The 20,648-nt window shown below is 38.8% G+C and overlaps 2 protein-coding genes across 3 annotated transcripts in view; one reads left to right on the forward strand and one right to left on the reverse strand.

Annotated features, from left to right (window-relative positions):
- Positions 1-2,673, reverse strand: part of Efhb (EF-hand domain family member B) — a 46,863-nt gene extending 44,190 nt beyond the window's left edge. The window contains exon 1 of the mRNA XM_027923182.2: positions 1,774-2,673. Within this exon, the coding sequence (XP_027778983.2) occupies positions 1,774-2,673 (900 nt within the window). The remainder of the gene's footprint in view (positions 1-1,773) is intronic.
- A 5,914-nt stretch (positions 2,674-8,587) lies between these two features.
- The window catches only part of Rab5a (RAB5A, member RAS oncogene family), a 29,659-nt gene continuing 17,598 nt past the window's right edge, over positions 8,588-20,648 (forward strand). Inside the window, exons 1-2 of one of the 2 annotated variants that reach the window (XM_071619436.1) lie at positions 8,588-8,935; positions 11,887-12,145. In XM_071619436.1, coding sequence (XP_071475537.1) covers positions 11,983-12,145 — 163 coding nt within the window. In that variant the 5' untranslated portion in view covers positions 8,588-8,935; positions 11,887-11,982. The remainder of the gene's footprint in view (positions 8,936-11,886; positions 12,146-20,648) is intronic. The other variant, XM_027923169.3, reaches the window with a different exon arrangement.

Below are 20,648 nucleotides of genomic sequence, written 5' to 3' on the forward strand. Positions count from 1 at the left end.
TACAATTGGAATTTTCGCTCTATGACACCATTCTAATAATGCTGCTGATTTTCTTAATGTCCAAAATTAATCTTAATTCTATTTGCTGTATGGGAGATGTTTTAACACTGCTAGTCACTCTCTCTTCGACACTCTCTTTCCTGTCCTGCCACATTTAGAAAGGAAGGTGTAACAAGTGGGAAGAAGCAGAGGTTTTTAGAATTGCCTGCGTTGGAAACCAGAAGCAGGAGTCTGTATGTCCATAAAATCAGAGCAGAAGCCACCAACAACAGAATCTGTCCAGAAACAGGAAGCAGGCATGGTTGAGTAAAAAGGCAGTGTGGCCAGGGAAATTCAGTGAGGAAACCAGAAAGCAAAGTGGGTCAAAGACAAAAGAACACCCTGAGTCCCAAGGGAAACAAAAGTCCGCAGACCCAGACAAAATTCTGCAGAAGCCACATGACCTCCTTAGCAGAGTTGTAGCCTTTAAATCTCAGTGTGGGAATCTTTCATTCCCAGAGTGCCTCAAAGATGCTTCCTTAATGGCATTTCAATACCTTCGATTCCTTTATGTTCTTCAATACTATACTTTCAGACTTGCTTCTTCTCTGTTACCTCTCCCATTTAATCATCCAGCCCTCCTTTTACTTACCAAAAAATAAATTTCCTGCCAGGTGGGATGCTGCATACCTGTAATCCTAGTAACTCAAGAGACTGAGGCAAGGGGATCATAAGTTTGAAACCAAACTCAGAAACTTAGGCCCTAAGTAACTTTGTGAGACCCTGTCTCAAAATTAAAAAAATAAAAAGGACTGCAGATGTAGTTCAGTGGTTAAGTACCCCTGGTGACCTGGAATGTGGTGGTGCATGCCTATAATCCCAGCCACCTGAGAGGCTGAGGTAGAAGGATCCCTAATCCCAGGCCAGTCTCAGCAACTTGATGAGACCATGTGTCACAAAATAAAAAGGACTGGGGATGTAGCTCAGTGGTGTAGCACCCCTGGGTTTAGTCTCTGGTACCAATAAATAAATAAATAAATAAATCCAACTATCCAAAACTCCTTTACTGATTTTACTAATAAAGATTTCTAAACTGCATTCTTTACTCCCTTCTCTGTACTACCATACTTCTTAAGAAAAAAAAAAAATCACAGTAACTTTCTTCAATTCGAAGATCTCCTCCAAACAGAATTTTAAATTTTTCTTATTGAGTTCCATGCTTAAGAATACATTTCTATGAAGGAAGAATCATAATTGTTGTCTATTTATTTAGACATGTATATATTCATTTAGTTATCTGTTCTCCATTACTGGAGTGAGCGTAAACCTAGAGGACAGAGAGCCCATACTTTTTATATTGCCTTGTATCCAGCACAATGACCATTACAACTCTTTGCTGAAAGAATAAATAACTCAGAAAGTAAATAATGAGTGGAAAAAGAAAAGCATTCTTTTTTCATTCATAATATGAATATTAGAACACAACATGAGTCTCAAAATGTGAGAGGGTCAAGAAAATAAAGAGTGGGGAATGAAATGAAGGTCAAATTAGGAAAGAGGAAGGATCAATAGTGTGTACAGAAAAAGCTGACACCTAGGAAGGGAGGCAGAGAATCAGAGGAAATTAGACAAAGTAACATGTGAAAGGAGTCCAGTGGGATATGGGACATTAGAAATCTTTGTGATTTGTCTTCAAAACCCCCAACAAGTCTCACCACTTTAGCATCTCAATAAAGGCATGGTTATACACAGTTCCTAGGGAAAGTATTAGTAAAGAAAAAAAAAACAACTTACACTTGGCCAGCAAGGCATCCGATCAAAAAATTTCCCAGCATATATAGGTCTGATGTGATCTGGAGGTTCCACTCCTGGTTCGAGGTTACTAGTCTCCTTCTTCTCTTCAGGTTGTTGGATAAACTGGTCCTGGTGAGGTTCTATCACCAAACCCATCTGGGGCACTATATTCTTAGTTTCATCTGGCTCCTTTGTTAGTGGTAACCCAATGTCCACCTCCACAGGCGGCTGCGTCTTCGTGCTGGGTTTCATCACAACACAGGTAGACTCTTCATCCTGTTCTTGTGTGGCTTGGATACCTAAAGTGGGCTGTTTTCCCACTAGAGCCTCTATTCCTTCAGAGCCTCTAGCTGCAGGACCTCTCTGGCTCCCTACAGGCTGTGAACTTGGACACACCATACCCAAGGGAGGCTGCATTGTCCTTCCTTGAGAACATCTTGCTGGAAAACACTCTTTTTCTAAACCCACTCTTACTGGTAACATACACGGACCAGGTTTTCCCATTGAAGCAGAGACTCTGTTGACTCCTAAAGTACCTCTCTCCATGGGGGTCCTAGAGATGATATGACTTCCTAATCCCATCTCAAGCCCCTTGCCCACTGGGAGTGCCAGCATTTCCTTATATTTATTATCCCAGAGGCTCTTCTTCCACAGGGACTCTCCTTTTCCTAATCCTACTCTAAGCCCCAACTCCATGGAAGGTGTTGTTCCGGTAAACATCCTCCTGTCTCCTAAATCATCCTTTCTTTCTTGGGTGAATCTGACTTCTGGGTTCGGGGGAAATTTCTTCTCAGACACCTTCATTCCACTAGGAGCACTCAGCTCAGAAGGGAAAGCTGTACCTGGATCGAGGGAAGTTTCCAATACCTTGGGGGACCCCACTCTCACGAAAGAGCACATCCTCACTCGTACTCCCTGCCCACAGCTTCCTGCCTGCCTCTTAACACTTCGGGGTGTTCTAAACACTTAGCAGAGTTCACGGGGGCTGGGGAAAGAGAAGGAGACTGTTTACCCGGTTACCTGGGAAACAGACGGCACTGGGCGGGGCTTAGCGCGCAATTCTCCTCTGCAGGTCTTCCTCCCACCTCTCTTTCTCGCCCTCCCTTTCTTTCTCTGAGTCCGTTTCTTTCCTTATTCGATTTGGAAGGCAAGAAAACTTGAGTGTTGTGGCTTTAGGCACAAAGCAAATGTTCACTAACTTCCCTTTGGTTTTCAAAGCAACATGGTCCTAATAAGATGGTTTCAGCCATTGCCTTTTTCCTGGGCATTGACCCTTTAATTTTCCTACTGATCTGGAAACAAATAACTTTCTGGTGATGGCCACTTTTTTGAGATCCTTCCTTGCCCAAGAACCTCCACACAGGGACCTCACTGCATGCTAGGCAAGAGCCCTGCCACTGAGCTACATCCCCAGACTTAAGGAACTACTTCAAACTCTGGAATGTTATTATATTTGACAATTGTGGTCTTTAAGTACACTTAAACTTTAATAACTAAGCTTTAAGTCATATTTAAACTGAATATATTAAAATTTGAGATAGAGGGCTGGGAGTGTAATTCAGTAGTAACATGTTCAAGTCCTTGGGTGTGATCCCCAGAACCAAAAAATAAATAAATGAGTTTGAGATATTACATAACAAAGCAGATTGTATTTTTAAAATACTATGTCAAGCTCAAATTTTATTGTTTTTAAGTATATATAGAATTTTCTTTAAATTGGGGGTTATATTTTCGACATTTTGTTTGTTTGTTTTTGTGGTGCTGGGGATTGAACCCAGAGTCTTGTGCATGCGAGGTAAGCACTCTACCAACTGAGCTATATCCCCAGCCCTTTTGTCAGGTTTTAATGCAAGTGTATTTGGTGAATATTTGTCATTTTCTACATATATGGGGCTATAGAACACCTAGCATATAATTTGAGAATTTGTAGGATTCCAGTCTGCATAAAAAACTTGTAAAATCCAAAATTAAAAAAAAAAGTGAATAGGGAATACTATTTTCATATTTTTTAACTGCTATCACTTTCTAGATCATTAATATGAATGTTCATCTCCCCCTGAGATCTTTAAATGATTTGATAGTGTGTAAATCAAGGTATATTTGTACAAGGGCTTATCTAATTCATTCATTCTACAAATAAGTATTGAGTCCCAATTTTGTCAGTACTGGAAATAAAGTGGAATATTAACCAATCCCTGTCTCATAGAATTTATATTCCAGTAGAAATGGATAACCATCAAGTGAATGCATAAATAAAATCATTTTATTTCAGATAATGATAGGGGTTATGAAGAAAACAGGATGCTTTGACATGGAGGAAAGCACTTCAGAATTTGAGCTGGGGCCTGAACAATGTCCTCCAAAGACATGGACTTTTTTTCCCCCAGTACTGAGAAATAAACCCAGTTCCTCAAGAATACCTGGCAAGTACTACTTAGATCCTCATCCCTTTTTTAATTTTGAGACAGGGTCTTCCTAAGTTGTCCAGGCAAACTTTGAACCTAGGATTTTCCTGCATCAGTCTCCCAAGTAGTTGAGTTTATAAATGTTTGAAACCATGCCCATATCAGACTCTTTGGTGTGTGTGTGGGGGGGGGGGGGGGGGGGTATGGAGGATTAAACTGAGGGGCAGTTGATCACTAAGCCATATCCCCAACCCTATTTTGTATTTTTTTAGAGACAGGCTCTCACAGAGTTACTCGGTGCCTCGCTATTTTGCTGAGGCTGGCTTTGAACTCGAAATCCTCCTGCCTCAGCCTCTGAGCCATTGGGATTACAGGCATGACCCACTGCTCCTGGCTCAGACTTTTTACTTATTTTTTTGATATTGGTGATTGATCCCAGAGCCACACGCTAAGTAAGCACATGCTGTACCACTGAACTACACCTCAAGCCTCATACACAAGCATTTTAAACATGACCAGTTCAGGTTTCCACGGCCTTTTTCTCCCTGTCTTAACATCATGACTTATATTAGAATTACCATTTGATTTGTCCCCAGAAAAAAAAATTTAAATAGTCTCAATTAATGTAAATGTAAAGGACCAGGTGCAGTGGTGCATGTATGTAATCCCAGTGACTAGGGAAGCTGAGGCAGGAGGACTGAAAGTTTGAGGCCAGTCTCAGCAACTTAGAAAAGCCATAAACCTAAAGAGACTATGTCAAAATTTTAAAAAGCGTGTGTGGGGAGTGGGAACCCTGAGTTCAATCCCCAATAGCAAAAAAAAGTAAATGTAAAGAGTAAATGTAATTCAGTGGTAAAGGAACTGCCTAGCATGCCTGAAGCCCTGGGTTCAGTCTCCAGCCCTGAAAAAAAAAAAAAAGTAAATATAAAGCCAGGCTCAGTGGCACACCTGTAATCCCAGCTACTCTGGGGGCTGAGGCAGGAGGATTGCAAATTTGAGGCCAACCTGACCTCAAACTCAACTTGACCCTGTCTTAAAAAATAAAAGAGCTGGGGATGTAGCTCAGTGGTAGATCATCTGCCTAGCATGCAGTTCAATCCCTAGTACTACAAATAAAAAAAGGAATATGAATATAAGTATTTATTACCATTTATACAAAAATTTGTTCTTCGGGTACACAAGGGAAGAAAGATTTCCTGAAGAGAAGGTAGAAGCTATGTGGTGCTATGCAGTGTGAGGAAAGCCAGGTACTGGGAATTTGTGATTTACTGTTTGGAGATTTGAGAGTGAGAAGAGGCAGTGTTCAAATTTATGACTTGATTTAGGTCCATCCATTTTGTAGCTTGCTTAACAAATTCTATCATCTATAAGAGCTCACATTTGACATTAAATGTATACAATTATCAGCCCTCCTCAATCTTCTCAGGTTAGGAAAAAGAAATACACAGGCATATTGTGAGTGGCCATAATAACCAAGCCTCTTACTATGTGGCATTTTAATTTCTCCAAAATTACCAGTAAATACAGCATATGGTAAGTAGGCTTGGGAATAACCAACCAATCAATAAAATAAAACTATTGCTAGATTTTTAGAGGTGCTAGCCACTGGGTCAGCACCACCCAAACATAATTAAACTGTAAAATAATGTAGAATGTATTTTATTTATTTATTTATTTATTTTGGTACCAGGGATTGAACCCAGGGGCCTAACCACTAAGCCACTTCCCTAGCCCTTTTTATTTTTTATTTTGAAAAAGGGACTCGCTAAGTTGCTTAGGGCCTTGCTGAGTTGCTGAGGCTGGCTTCTATTGAGATCCTCTTGCCTTAGCCTCCTGAGTCACTGGAATTACAGGTGTGTGCCACTATATCTGGTTTGGAATCTATTTATGAAGAAGTGAATTAAAAGACAAAATCAGTAGACAGAAATGAATGCAGAAGCAATATTCTAGCATGTTCAGATAGGGAGTTTCTAGCAATTCATAAATTTCAGTATCTGACATTGTGAGGTTTTCTGAAGTTCAATATTTATCATTCTAAATGTAATTAAGTTCACAAACACTTTAGAGGACCCTAATAAATCAACCAGAGTTCTGTGAGGAAATGATGAATAGCTGATGGTCCTGATCCTTAAAAATTTATAATCCTAAATAAATAAAAAGCTAAATGTAAAATAAGACCAATTTTGGAAGCATTATAGAGAGTAAAACTCTTCCATAGTGTGAAACTACAGAAATAAGGTAATTAAATCCAATACAAGAAGACTTAAATGCTGTCTAGAGTTTAGAGGAACTGGTATTCTGGCCAAAGTAAGTCTAGAGGAACTGGTATTCTGGCCAAAGTAAGTCCAGCCATTATGGACAGTAATGGTGTTTCAGGTAGAGAAAAAAGTGACCAAAGATGCCAAGATGGGAACACATAAGCAATATTCAGGGGACACAGGATACATACTGGTAGTCAGAAGACAATGCCACAATTTGGGGAGAGTGAAGCTAAAGAAATAGAAGAGTTATCAAATAAGGAAATGACATTGAACATTTCTGAGTAGGAAAGTGACAGGCTTAAGTGTAAAGAAAGGATTGAAGAAGCAGGAATATGCATTAATTTCAGTTCATATGAATCCTTCTCATGGCCCACACATTGGGATTAGACTTCAAATTCGGGGATTAGAGAATTTTTAGTGATAAGAATGAATGATGATGTATGAGTGTAACAAGGAGGAGTTGAAAATTATGCTGCAATTCAAGTCTGAGTGACTGGGAAGCAGTTAATGTTAGTCACTAAGCAGAAGCAGGTGTGAATCAGAATAGGTTTGGTTTGGGACATGCTGTTGACATGACAAAACTGATGTGACATAACCTATTTCCTGATTCTTCCTGGGACTGTCCATAAGCTATTACCATGACTAGTATATCACATTGGAATAACCCCTTGGGGATAGAGTGCCACAGATACCATTTCCATATGACGCATTCTGTTCTTCTGGTGATTGGAGAGTTGATTTTTGAGACTGTTGAAAGGTTCAAATCATCTTGATTGCACAATGTTGAATGAGCACCCACAGGATACCATAGCTAAGGTGTACTTCAATAATATTTATGTCCTCACAAGAGGGCTACAAATTATGAACTGCAAACTGAAAAGTAGCCTTTATTCTGAGGAAAAATCAATTTAACATTCTTCTATCAAATTGCTTTTGTTTGTTTGTGTTTCAAACACCCCACTAGAGACTGACTATGGTGCAAAAATTAACCCAAAAAGCCTGTCTTAAGTAGGTCTGCTGTTGAAGGTAATGAACACCTTGGGCTATCTTTCACTAGAATCCTGTTTAAGACGTCCTGGAGCCAGCCCGCAGGTTGGAATCCAGCTTCATCACAAATAGGCAGGGATGTTGGACAAGTTACTCAATCTCTTCTACTTCAAATTCTTTTACCTGTAAAGCAGGCACGCCTCATTCGTTAATTCCACAACCATGACCCAGGTTTCCCGGCTGCCAGGTACTGTGCTAAAAACATGGGTTTACAGCGGTGAGGACGACTTTTGAGGTTAACATTCAAATGCAGGGAGATAGGCGAGGAGCTGGTTTCCGAATGAAAGACTCGCAGTGTTAAGAATCAAATGGGATAATTTTTGTAGAGCTTTTGATACAGTAACTCTTTAAGGGAAACTTAATAAAAGCGAGCTATTGGTTTAGGATTTGCCCCTTCCTACTCCCTACCAAAATAAATACCCCCCGCCCCCCCAAAAAAAGCTCGTTATTATTCTCATATTTCACCATCTCTACATATAGTTTTTGGGATGGGGAGGGTCCTATTCTCCCCAGAATAGTTAACACAATTCACTGCTCTTTCCCAGACCCACTGATCCCCTGGGACGTATTGCGGGGAGGTACCTCTCCTACTAGATAAGATCCTCAAAAAAGCCCCTTTGCTGAGTTGCCAGGACAGAGATGTTATGAGGTGGGGTGAGGTGGCGGGGGGGGGGTCTGTGAGCGAATATTCAGGGCTCATCTCGCCGCCCCACAGAGGATGAGCGCAACAAACACAAAGGCTTTGGGTCTTCTCCAAAAGCAGAACAACGTGGGAGATACTCCGTCCTGCCGCCGGAACCCAAACCCAACGATCCCCGCCCAGATAACAATGGCGCTGGCGAGGGCGGGGACGCGCGCCGGAGTGTCGGAGGCGGAGGCGGAGACAGACCGCCGATCCCTCCCGGGCGGCTCCGAGGCTTCACGTGACAGTCGCCCCGCCCTGCCCCGCCCTGCCCCGCCCCCAGGCCCTGGCGGAGAGGGATCGGAAAGGGCGGCGTTGCAAGCAGCTAAGCGACGGCGGAAGTGACGAAGCGGCGTAGCTCGCTGCGTGCAGCGACGTGGCGGCGGGGTCGGAGCTGGGCGGCGGAAGTGGCTCCAGCGCCGGGACCTGAGTGTTTGTGTTTTGGTTTGTGAAGGAGCCGGCGGCCGGCCTGAGGGGAGGAGGCAGAGGAGGGAGGAGGAGGAAGAATCAGTCGGAACTCGAGCGCCGGCAGCGGTGGCGGAGGAGGAGGAGAAAGGAAGGAGGAAGGCGGAGCGGAGAGAGGCGGAGACGGAGCCCGACAGGGGCGGCACCACGGCTCCAGCTCCTCACCGTCCAGTGTGAGGGGAGCGGCGCGAGGAGGAGACGCCGCCGCAGCCGCAGCCACAGCCTAATTCGTCCTTCGGGCCACGCCTGGGCCTTACCACCAGGAAGCTGCGGCCCCGCGGCTTCGCGTGGCGCGGTCTCAGGTAACCAAGCCGCCCCTCCCCCTGCGCAGAGCGGCCCGAGACCCCAGGTTATCCGCGGTCCCCTGCCTGTCCGCGGCCCTGCGCGCTCTGAGCCTCCCGCCCCTCCTCCCTCTCGTGCATCATCCCTCTGGACCGGAGAGCTATTGAGCCCGGCGCCTTGTCCTGCCAGTTCTGGTGACTCATCCCTCAAGGAGCTCCAGAGACAGAGATTTGGGGACTAGCTCAGGGAGCGACGGGTGTCACCCTCTTCCCTTCTCAAGATGGCGCCGTGGAAAGAGTCCTGGAGGCCGCGGTTCCGCCGGGCCCCTGCCCTGGCAGTCCGAAGGGTCGCAGTGAAAGCTAGGTCAGGGGAGGATAGAAAGGCGACCGAAGGGGCTGGTGCGTGTCGTTCGCGCCAGCCAGCCGGGCTTGGCTCTCAGCTACTCAGGTGGTCTCCAGACGGGAGCCGGGGCCTACAGCAGGTGTGGATTTGGGGAGCTCCGCCTACCTGCGACTTCCAAAGACGGGTAATGGAAGCGATGGGAGGCTGGTCAAAATAAACTGGTCCGAGACTTTTTTCGTATCTTAGGGGAGGTGGTGAACCGCGGCTTTAAGGAAATTCAAGATAATTGGGCCTCTGAACTCCCTTCGCGGGCAGAGACCATGAAACTTACTCTAATATTCCCTTCTCTGGAAGCAGGTTACTTCCCTGAGACTTCCAGATCTTTTAAACTCTGAACGTCATAGTTCACATACTTAGTTTTTGTCTCGCTGAAATGGAATCAGCTTGCCTTTTACCTAATACGAAAAAGCTACCCAAGTGTATTTGGGAATACTCAGGACCGTCCAGAATCTTTATTCTTAACGTAAAATAGAGATAATTTGAACTGGCAGGATTGTTGCAAGAGAAGTACATAGAACAGTCTCTGCACAAATTAAATGCCCACAAAGTATTGGATTGAAGAACACCTAAAAGGACTTTTAAGTACAGAATACACGTTGGTTTTTAAAAATTTGAAATACATATTATGCAGAATCCTCCTTTTGAAGAACAAAAGTTTCAGTAGTGAGTACAAGTGATTTGATTGATTGCACATAATTTTGTGTGTGTGGTGCTGGGGATTGAAGCCAGGGCCTCCTGTGTGCTAAGCAGGCACTCCATGGAGTCAACAACCCCAGCCCTTGAATGTAATTTTTAACCTTAATGTTACAGTAACTATATAATTAAATATAGTTTATTTTCTGCTTGAGATCCTTAGGAGTATTCGTGATTTGATAGCATTTTATTTTAAAAAGCTAAGCTAAATGAGAATCTTTTTTGATTTTTCTCTGGGAATCTCCTATTTTCCCTGAATTTTGGAAGTGTCATAGAAATTTGGAGCATGTTGTCCTTGATAAGTTTTTTACTGTTTTGTAGATAAAATTTGCAGGTGTTTAAATTGATAATATGTGTGTCTTGAGAGTTGGGTACATTTTTGCTCTGCATGACAATATTGATGTATGGGCATTGTTTTATCAGAGGGCTACTTTTAATTGCCAATTTCATAAACTGCTATATAGTAGGCAGTGTATTAGAGGTTGTTTACATATATTGTCTCTTTCAGTTCTCATAACAGCTTTGCAAGTTGGGTATTATGGAAATAGAGCCTTGGAAATTTAAAGAAGTAAAAATTGGTATAGCCAAGATTAGACCCCTAAATCTGTTATATTTTTGAGGGTGAAGTGAATTGGTAGTTTTATTAATATCCTATTGGTTGGGAGCAACTTAAGCATCATATCATTTCAACTGTAAATATGTCAGCATATATGGTAAAAGATAAGGATTCTTCAGCGCTAGCATTTGCTTAAAGGTGATTTTGCTGTCTTAAGAACCGAGATCTCATGGATATTTTAATGATGAATTCATATTGAGGGTGTTTCTTATATAAATTATTTTGTGGGGAACGCAAATTTATTAGGTGGCTAAATAAAATATAGCAAGGATTTTAGGCGGGAATCATTAACTTAATGTATTTTATTAGTAAGAATATAATTAGATATGTTTATGTACACACACACACACACACACACACACACTGGGGATTGAACCCAGGGTTGCTTATCCCTGAGCCACAATCCCCAGTCCTTTTTTAAATTTTGAGACAGGGTCTTGCTAAGGTGCTGAGACTGGCTGTGATCTTGGGATCCTCCTATTTTAGCCTCCCAAATAACTTGAGAGTTGCTGGGCTTGTGGCATACGCCCCGCTATATTTAGATTTTCGTTAAAGGTGGGAGTGAACTATTGATTTGTGGGTAAACTGAAAGAGAATACTTCAAATATTCACTGATTTCTTTGAGATTGAAAATTAGCATTATTAGATAGAATCTGTTATTCAGGCTAGTTTTATCAACTAGGCACACAAACTTGGGAGCTTTAAAATATTTGTTGCCCTAAAATTATCATCAACTTAAGATATTTAACAGAGACCTTCCAATACTGAATTCTAAGTTGTGTTGCAGAAGTTTTCCATTTATAATTTTAACCCATGTAGTCTAGCTTTAGAAACTGAAGTCTTGAGTTACCTGTCAGGTTGCCTGGGTTTGAAACTCAGCTCTGTCTCACTTCTGTCATAGTTACTGTATGACCTCAGCCAAGTTACTTAACTTTTCTGTGCCTTAGTTTCCTCATTTATAAGTATTGTACTTTATATTGTTCAGTGGATATGTTCTTCTAGGAACGTTAACTTTAGAAAAAATAAAGCCCTGAAAATTACAAAGTGATTTTACAAATTACAAAGTGATCAAGGTACTTGAATCTTATGCCTTTAAATTATTTATTTAAAAAGTAGTAAAATAAAGTAAATGGCATTGAATGTCCAGTTGAAGTTGTAATTATATAACAATGTGCTATGGGTAAAACTTATAAGTCATGAGTACTAGGCTTGCTTTGTTTCACTGATTCATATATTTAATTTATATTTGTTTCTTCACAGGTTTCTTGACCTCCAGAAAGAAAAAAAAAATTGACACTTTGCATCCTGGAAGTGCATTTAGAAGTCTGAAATTAGAAACTTCTTTCAAATTTGGACATGGCTAATCGAGGAGCAACAAGACCAAATGGGCCAAACACTGGAAATAAAATATGCCAGTTCAAACTAGTACTTCTGGGAGAGTCTGCTGTTGGCAAATCAAGTCTAGTCCTTCGTTTCGTGAAAGGCCAGTTTCATGAATTTCAAGAGAGTACTATTGGGGGTGAGAGCCTCTTTTTTCCTTGCATCATTTAATTTAATCCTGCATTGACAAAAAGTATTTTGTGTTCCAAATGGGTGATTATGAATACCTAAATAGATTATTCAGGAAAGAAAAGAGCTGTTCCAGCAGACTCAATGCTTTAAAACCAATCTTGATTTTTGCTAAGATGGCATCTTTTTATATTTTGGGTTCCTGGTTAATTACCAACATGGTTGTATTGTAGCTAAAATACAGGTATAAAAATGAGTAGAATCAAATCCCAAGTTATAATGATTGGAAGGTTTTTCAAACTAGTACTAATTCATGCTTAATTACATTGTTTTTAGAATGAATAGTAAAAGAATTAACCTTTAATTCTATGTAACAAGTATTTTTTATTTATACTGATTTATAAAATTAATTAAGTTTAAAAGCTGCTAGGATATGCATGTAAGAATCCTCTTTAAAGTGAGAATAGAAGAAGGTGAGTAATTAATGGACAGGGACATGAGAGGAAAATGGGACCTGGAGAAAAAGATGGGAGAGGAGGAAAAGGTAGAATAATCATAGTGATTGTGGTAGGATGGAAATGAGGGAAAGGCAAGATACAGGACCAAAAGGAGACCAATAGAGAACGGAAGTTAATCAAACCCATAATTGTATATCAGTGAAATAAAACAGCCTCTTTTAGACCTGTTTCATCTGTGAAAGAAAGCTTTAGAATCAGATGATGTCAGAGGAAATCATATGGCTATAAGATTCAAAATGTTTTACCATCCTGTATTTTTTTAACTTGTTTGTGAATATAGTTTAACCCCATTTAAGAAAGTCTTTTAGAAATACACAAAACACATATGCCCAGTGATATGAAGTAAATTCTTAGAACTTTATACGGTACTTTTAGTGGATGTTCATGAGCAAATACACTTGAGAATTTTATTCATAATATCAGACCCTTGTAGTGAGATAAATTATAGAATTTACCTCGAAAACTTTATTACACAAAGGAAACATACTAGGTAAATTGTATATCCGGTTTAAGAGATTCAGTATAATGGAGATTGTCAGCCTCTTACTTCTGTATATCCTGTGATATACATCTGTATATGTTGTTGTAATGTTTTATTTTTATAATTACTGAGCATCAGCAGTGTAATTCTTATCAGGAAGCTTTTATCTTGAGTTTGAAAACTTTGGCTTTTAAAGAATTTTGATACATAATATATTACATATCCTTTGCAGTATCTCTGTCTTAATAATGAAATAGTATCTCTTGTGAAGGTTTAGCAGATACAACTATAGCCAGAGGAACCTAACCCATCTAATAAAAGACTTTAAAATTTAAAGACTGCTGGGTCATGTCCACCCACCCTAAACCATTTGATGTTCAGTGGTTTCCCAGAATACATAGGTGAAGTTTTTTTTTTTTTTTCCTAATAGAGAAAGATTCAAGAAGACTATTTAAAAGGAAAATTTAACCCCATATCAGTGCATTATTAATATGCATTGTTTTATGTATCTGTATTAAATTTCCATTTAATACCAATTAGATTGTGTATATTTTGTTAATGAATTTTTCATAAAGATTAATTTCTATGTATAAAGTTTCCTTAATGTTTTCCACTATATGGATCAAGTCTGGGTATTTAAAAACAACCTCAAAAGGAATTTGCATCCAAATGTCTATTATTGGTTATTGTATTCTTTTTCAGTGAACATATTTATTTCTTCAGGATTTGAGATAGTATCACTATGATTACAACTATGGACACTAGTTTTTATGCTTTTGTTAACACTCTTTGTCCTTAGGAACTGTGGAAGATCCTAAGCATTTAAGTAATCAAAGGTTTGAACTATTTTATAATCAACCCCAAAGGTCCCAGACTTATAAGTAGTGTATATTTTTGTTTGGGCTAATGTATGGGGAAATTACTTACAAATACTTAACAAAGAGCCTGGTCAACTGTTTTGAATTTAACTGATTTTTATTTATATATTTATTTTGTTACTTGACTGACTACTTATCTCTAGTAATGTTAGTTCTCAAGTGCTCAAATTTTTATCTCTGTTGTGTTCTATGCTGCACTCTTGAATTTGTGGTTTCCAGATCCTTCTGTAAATTTTAAGGTTCTCCTTAAAAATAACTTGAATTCTTGTTGTTCACCATACCCTACACTCCCCTGATCTTGTAACACTTTTGATAAGGTCAGGTAGGTAGGTACTATATATAGCAATTTAGGAAGTTCATAAGAGTTTAAAATCTGCATGATATATATGTCCTTACTGTCTAAAACTAGCCCAGAGGTTAGTAAATAACATTAATGTTCCCTTTTTCACGAGCATCAGCATTACCTAGGAAATTACTGAGTATAAATTCCCAAATACTGAAGGGGGTCAGCAATCCAGGTTTTAACAAGTCCTCCAGATGATTGTGATGCATGCTAAAGTTTGAGAAATTTTGCTTTATGTGTTCTGAGTAATCAGCTTTACGTTTATACTAAAGTTGGTTCTTCCACAAATGGAATAATTGACTGGCCTTCCTGCCTGCCTTCTGCCTTCCCTCTTTTTGTTAAACTGCGATTTTTACAGGATTTTTAAAAATTCTGTTCATGCAAATACTCTATTTTGTGAATTACAAGTATTGTATTCTGCTCACATCCCATTATCCAATATCATTTTCTGTGAAAACTCCTTCCTTCTTACCTATTTTCACTAGTCATCCATTCTTTGTCCCATTCAGGATATTCTTTTGCTCTGTTAGGGAATTGCATCATTTTCAGTAATCTGTACCAATGATGCTTTTTCTTTATTGCCATGAGGATTCAGTGACTGATTATATGCAAAATTAAAGGAGTTAAGTGCCTTCTTTTTAAGCTACTTACCAACAGTTACAACCCCTGGGTAGAGTGCTGCAATTTCTACATTTAATATCCATCTAATTTCCTAAGGTCAGCATGACATGTTTTGTGTTTGTGTTTTGTGGCATAGGGATTGGCATAATAGGCTAGCGCTCTCCAATGAGCAACATCCCCAGCCCTTTCTATTTTATTTTGCGACAGGATCTTTCTTACTAAGTTCCCCAGACTGGCCTTGAATTTAGCCATCTTAGCCTTCTGAGTAGCTGGGATTTCAAGCATGTGTTCCTGCACTTCCCCAAATTATTTTTCTTTCTTTTTTATTATTGATACCAGAGATTGAACACAAGGGTGCTTAACCACTGAGCAACAGCCCTAGTCCTCTTCTTTTTTGAGGGTTGGGGTACTGGGGATTGAACTCAAGGGCACTCAACCACCAAGTCACATCCCCAGCCCTATTTTATATTTTATTTAGAGACAAGGTCTCACTGAGTTGCTTGTCATCTCACTTTTGCTGAGGCTGGCTTTGAACTCAAGATCCCTCTTCCTCAGCCTTCTTAGCCACTAGGATTACAGGCATGCACCACAGTGCCCGGCTTCCAGCCCTTTTTAAAAAATATTTTATTAAGAAATGGGGTCTTGGGCTGGGGATATAGCCCAGTTGATAGAATACTTGCCTCATATGCACAAGGCCCTGGGTTCAATCCCTAGCACCAAATGGTAAGTATATGAGGTAGTAAATATGTTAATTCACTTAATTAAATTTATTTTTAACTGGTACACAATGCAATGTAATTAGCTTGATTTGAGCATTTCATAATATATGCACATATCAAAACATCCCATTATATGTCAAGTAAATATAGTTTTTGTCAATTATGTCTTAATAAAGCTGGGAGTAGAAGTAAAGTTTCTTTCTAAACGGAAATAAAAGCCAGCCAGAAATTTAAATTTTAGTAAGTCTTTTTTTTTTCCAAAACAGAAAGCTTTCTGTTGCCTTCCCTTGTTAGTATTCAGAAAGACTTCATGTGTATATGGTATCTTTTTGCATCTGCACATTGTTAAATATTTTTGAAGCTAGGCACAGTGGTGCACGCCTATAATGCCAGCTCTTGAGAGGCTAAAGCAAGAGGATCACAAGTTTGAAGCCAGCCTCAGTAACTTAACAAGACCCTTTCTTTTTCTTTTTCCTTTTTTTTTTTTAATTATTTTTGTAGTTGTTGATAGACCTTTATTTTATTTATTCATACGTGGTGCTAAGAATCAAACCTGTGGTCTCACACATGCCAAGCAAGTGCGATACTGCTGAGCCCCAGCCGCAGCCCCGCAAGACCCTTTCTTAAAACTAAAAATGATTGGGATATGGCTCAGTGGTAAAGTACTTGCTATCATGAGGTTCTGTGTTTGATCTAGGGAAGGAAAAAAAGGGGGTACATTTTGAGAAAGGACAGAAGACCCATAAACCAATTGCCATCATATGGGTTTTTGATCATGAGAAAAATGTTTTTAGAAATACGTATTGTGCCTTATACACTGAGTTAAAATTTAAGAAAGTTAGTCATTTGTTCTCAAGTAAAAGAATAGTGTCTTGATTGCATGATATTTTCTTCTAGAAAGTGTATAGCTGGGATTTGATAGATAGTGTTACTTAGAGAAATTGGCAGAGTTGGTATTTCATATCAATTTGTACTACTTAATCTCCTAAAAATGGCCTTTTAAAATTTTTTAAAAAGAATTTTTTAATATTTATTTTTTAGTTTGTCAGTGGACACACATCTTTATTTTTTATGTGGTGCTGAGGATTGAACCCAGCGCCCCATGCATGCCAGGCGAGAGCGCTACCACTTACAAGTTCAAGGCCAGACTGTTTCAGAAATAAAAGGTTTGAAATGTGGCTCAGGGGTAGAACAGATATTCTTCTAAATTGTTATTTTTCCTCCATATTAAATAATACCATCAATATATTTTAACCTTTTTTCCTCTTAAAATTTATTTCATGGAAATCAGGAATATTTTTTTATTTTAATTTAAAAAAAATTTTTTTTTTAGTTTTAGGTGGACACAATATCTTGATTTTTTTATGTGGTGCTGAGGATCGAACCCAGTGCCTCATGCATGCCATGCGAGCGTGCTACCACTTGAGCCACATCCCCAGCCCTCATGAATTATTTATAAGCATCAGTTTTTGCCCTTTGTTAATTTTGTTGGGGCTTTCTAGTGTAGTTGAATTATTCAAAGCTATTTGGTAGGCTGCTTTCACCAAATAGCTCTAACTTAGTGAACTGCCTCTATTGATTCACCAATTTACTGTTTTTATTTTGTTGTATCCTGGAAAGTAATATTAGGTTGTCTAAAATATATTTTATTCAAATTTACTGAGTATTAGAAATCAAAGATGACCTTTTAGTTTCATATGAGTGACTGATTGAATAAATGTTTTAGTTAGTACTATATATGAATGTGTGTATATATTAAAGCAAGTCTATAAAAGTGACATTTTGTTATCACTTTTTATATTAAGCCTAAATCTCCAACTGATGTTATGATAAATGTATGTGTGCATATATATTCAAAAGAGGATATACTTAAAAAGAAAGTGTACTATCAGTTACATTCTGAAGAAACGTAAATTTGCATAACCTTTAGTGCATGGACTTGGTCTGATCTATTCTGGCTATATTCAGTCCAATTTTGCTAGCTTTGTGGTTCTCTGTTCTGAGTATTTATGGTTTCTGGGTGAATGACCTTGTAGATGCAGTGAGAGAAACAGAAAAGACAGTTGGTTTGGATTAATGGTGAATGCTGTGGAGAGGGAAGCTTTTTAAAAATTTGCTTTTTAGTGGAGTAAATAAGAATTCTGGGCTGCAGGTGTAGTTCAGTGGGAGAGCACTTGTCTGACCTATGGGAAGGCTTGGGTTCCATCCCCAGCACCACAAGGGGGACAGAATTCTGACTTGATAAAACCATGAGAAATTTTGAAAAGTGTTATCTTCCCGCTTTTAGGTGGTGTATCATAATAATCTGATTTTGCATGTACCTAACTTACTTATGAGGCATTCTGAGTGACTTTATAATAGAATAATTTCATCATTTGGGATCATCATTGAGAGCCTTGTCAAAAGGCCTCTTTGTAGAAAACATAAATATCTAAGATAAAGAAAAGCATCAAGAGTAAGTTTTTTAAATCATGGACTTATCTTTTTTATGAGGGCAGGGATTGAACCCAGGGACATTTACCCCTTGAGCCACATCCCAAGCTTTTTTTATTTTTTATTTTGAGACAGGGTCTTGCTAAAGTTGCTTAGAGCCTTGCTTGGTTGACAAGACTGACTTGGAACTTGCAGTCCTCCTGTCTCAGCCTCCCAATGTACACTGGGTGTTTTGTGGAGTGGCTATCCTAGGGATTGGAACCAGGGCCTTGCATTAGCTAGGCAAGTATGCTCTACCACTGAACTATATCCCCAGCCCTCTTTATTTTTTCAGATTGGGTTTAAGTTACCAGTTAAGTTGGCCTCGAATTTGTGCTCCTTCTACCTCAGCCTCCCAAATAGCTGAGATTACATGTGCTTCACCTGGCTATCATTGACTCTTTTGCCATAAATACAAACTCTAGCTACTTAATTTCTAAACCCTTCAAGGTGAGAGAGTATTAACTGAAGTCTGCACTTTGAAAATAAGTGCTTTACAAATATTGCAAAACAAAATATTCAAAGTGTTGCTCAACAGCATTTACCTTCTTTTTAAGATAACATAAGTGAAAAGAAACAGGATGAGGAATCAATCACTTTGGATTTTTAACCTCTATTTGGATAGTTGAAGATAGCAGATACTCTTTGAACTCCACTCAAGAGGGTGAGCTCATTTGTAGTTACTACATAATTACTGACACTTTTCAACTTTTCTCAAAAAATAGGTCTTTATCTCTGTGTAAAACTAAAGCCAGAATTTATTCCCCTTTGTAGGAATGAGTTCATGTTACCATTCGAACATGAATAGAATTCTTTTTCTTGCTCTCTTGCATTCATAAATAATTTGCAAGTTTTAGAAAAATGTGACTTTAAAGAAATATCGGGAAATAAAATAGTATACTTAAAATGGCTAGATGCATTTGTAAAATTCACAATATTTAAACTACAGTATCATCTGTAGTTTACCATGGCTATAAGTAAATACTAATTTTATAGATAAGAAAACTGAGGCAGTAGTTTAAGTAGTTTGCCTAATGTTTTGCAACTGACAAATGAGATTCAAGGTGGATCTTCAGTGCAACCCTTGTTCTGTAATTCTGAGAGAGAGAGAGAGAATATGTGAGTATTTTCCTTATTTATGTATTTATTTATTTTTCAGTTTTCGGTGAACACGACATCTTTATTTTATTTTTATGTGGTGCTGAGGATCGAACCCAGCGCCCCTCGCATGCCAGGCGAGCGCGTTACCGCTTGAGCCACATCCCCAGCCTGTGTATTTTCTTTTTGTGTGTGTTTGTTTTCCAGGGATCCTTTTTATTTATGTGTCACTTAAGGAAAATAATATGAAAGTAAAGAACTTTAGATAAAGAATATTAGGATATTATCATGTTCCTAAATTAATATCACTGTTTTCGTAAAATGCATCCACATAAAGGACTGGGGGATATAGCTCAGCAGGAGAGCATTTGCCTAGCATGTACACTATGGGTTCAATCCCCAATAACAACAAAAAAAATGTCTTCCTCATCTGCTTGCCCATTTAATTATTTTCACCAGATATGTCACTTTGTAGCATATCATTCAAGATTAATATTACTCATAGATTGTTGTTGTTTTACAAATTTTGAAACACATCAGATATATGTAGTTTATATTTTTTTTTACTTTAATACTGTTATTCATTGTTGAGAAACAAATGACCCCAAAACTCAGAAACTTACTTTTTGTACTGTGGATTGAACCAAAGGGTGTTTTACCACTGAGCATTATTCATCACTTTTTTCCCTTAGAGCACTCCCAATTTCTTTTGAAGAGTTGCCTGTCATAGATAATTAGGTTCTGGGATTACAGGTTTCTTGTAACTGTTTGGTTTCCCTCTCTTCCCCACTTCCCCCAGTAACTATTAATCTGAGGTTTAAAGTCTTCCCCTTTCTCCTCTCCCTCCACGAACCTTTTCTATTCATATGTTGTAAAGTTTTCAACTATCAGAACTTTTAAATTCACTTTGCAGGTAGATTTATTGCTAAGCATGTACGAATCACTTTGAAGTCTAGTCATGTCTTTAAAGTTCTGGAAGATTCCTTTGAAGGCAGGAAACATCATGAAAGATGACCAGGAGATGAGGGAAAGAATCCTCCTTTGCAAAATATCGGGATGCTGGCTTCCTACCTTAAAGGAGTTTTTAATGGATTTTAAAGTACTGTTGAACTATTTAATGAAGTGTCTATTCTCTATAGATAAAGTGTCTTTCATAGACATTTTTATTTATAGCTATCTATATTCTTTAAAACTAAGTTAATGTCATTAACTTTTTCTGTACTATTTGTTTGGGAGCCTTTGCCTAATACTTGTAATAAATTGTAGTAACATCTTCCCCTTCTCTTAATTTTTTTTTTACTTTCCTCTTTGTAATGTATATATTTATTCTACTTTCCAGTTCCATATTTTGGAATATAGTCCAGTCTAGATGTATATTACTAT

Source organism: Marmota flaviventris, chromosome 1, assembly GCF_047511675.1.
Source record: "Marmota flaviventris isolate mMarFla1 chromosome 1, mMarFla1.hap1, whole genome shotgun sequence".
Classification (NCBI taxonomy): Eukaryota; Metazoa; Chordata; class Mammalia; order Rodentia; family Sciuridae; genus Marmota; species Marmota flaviventris.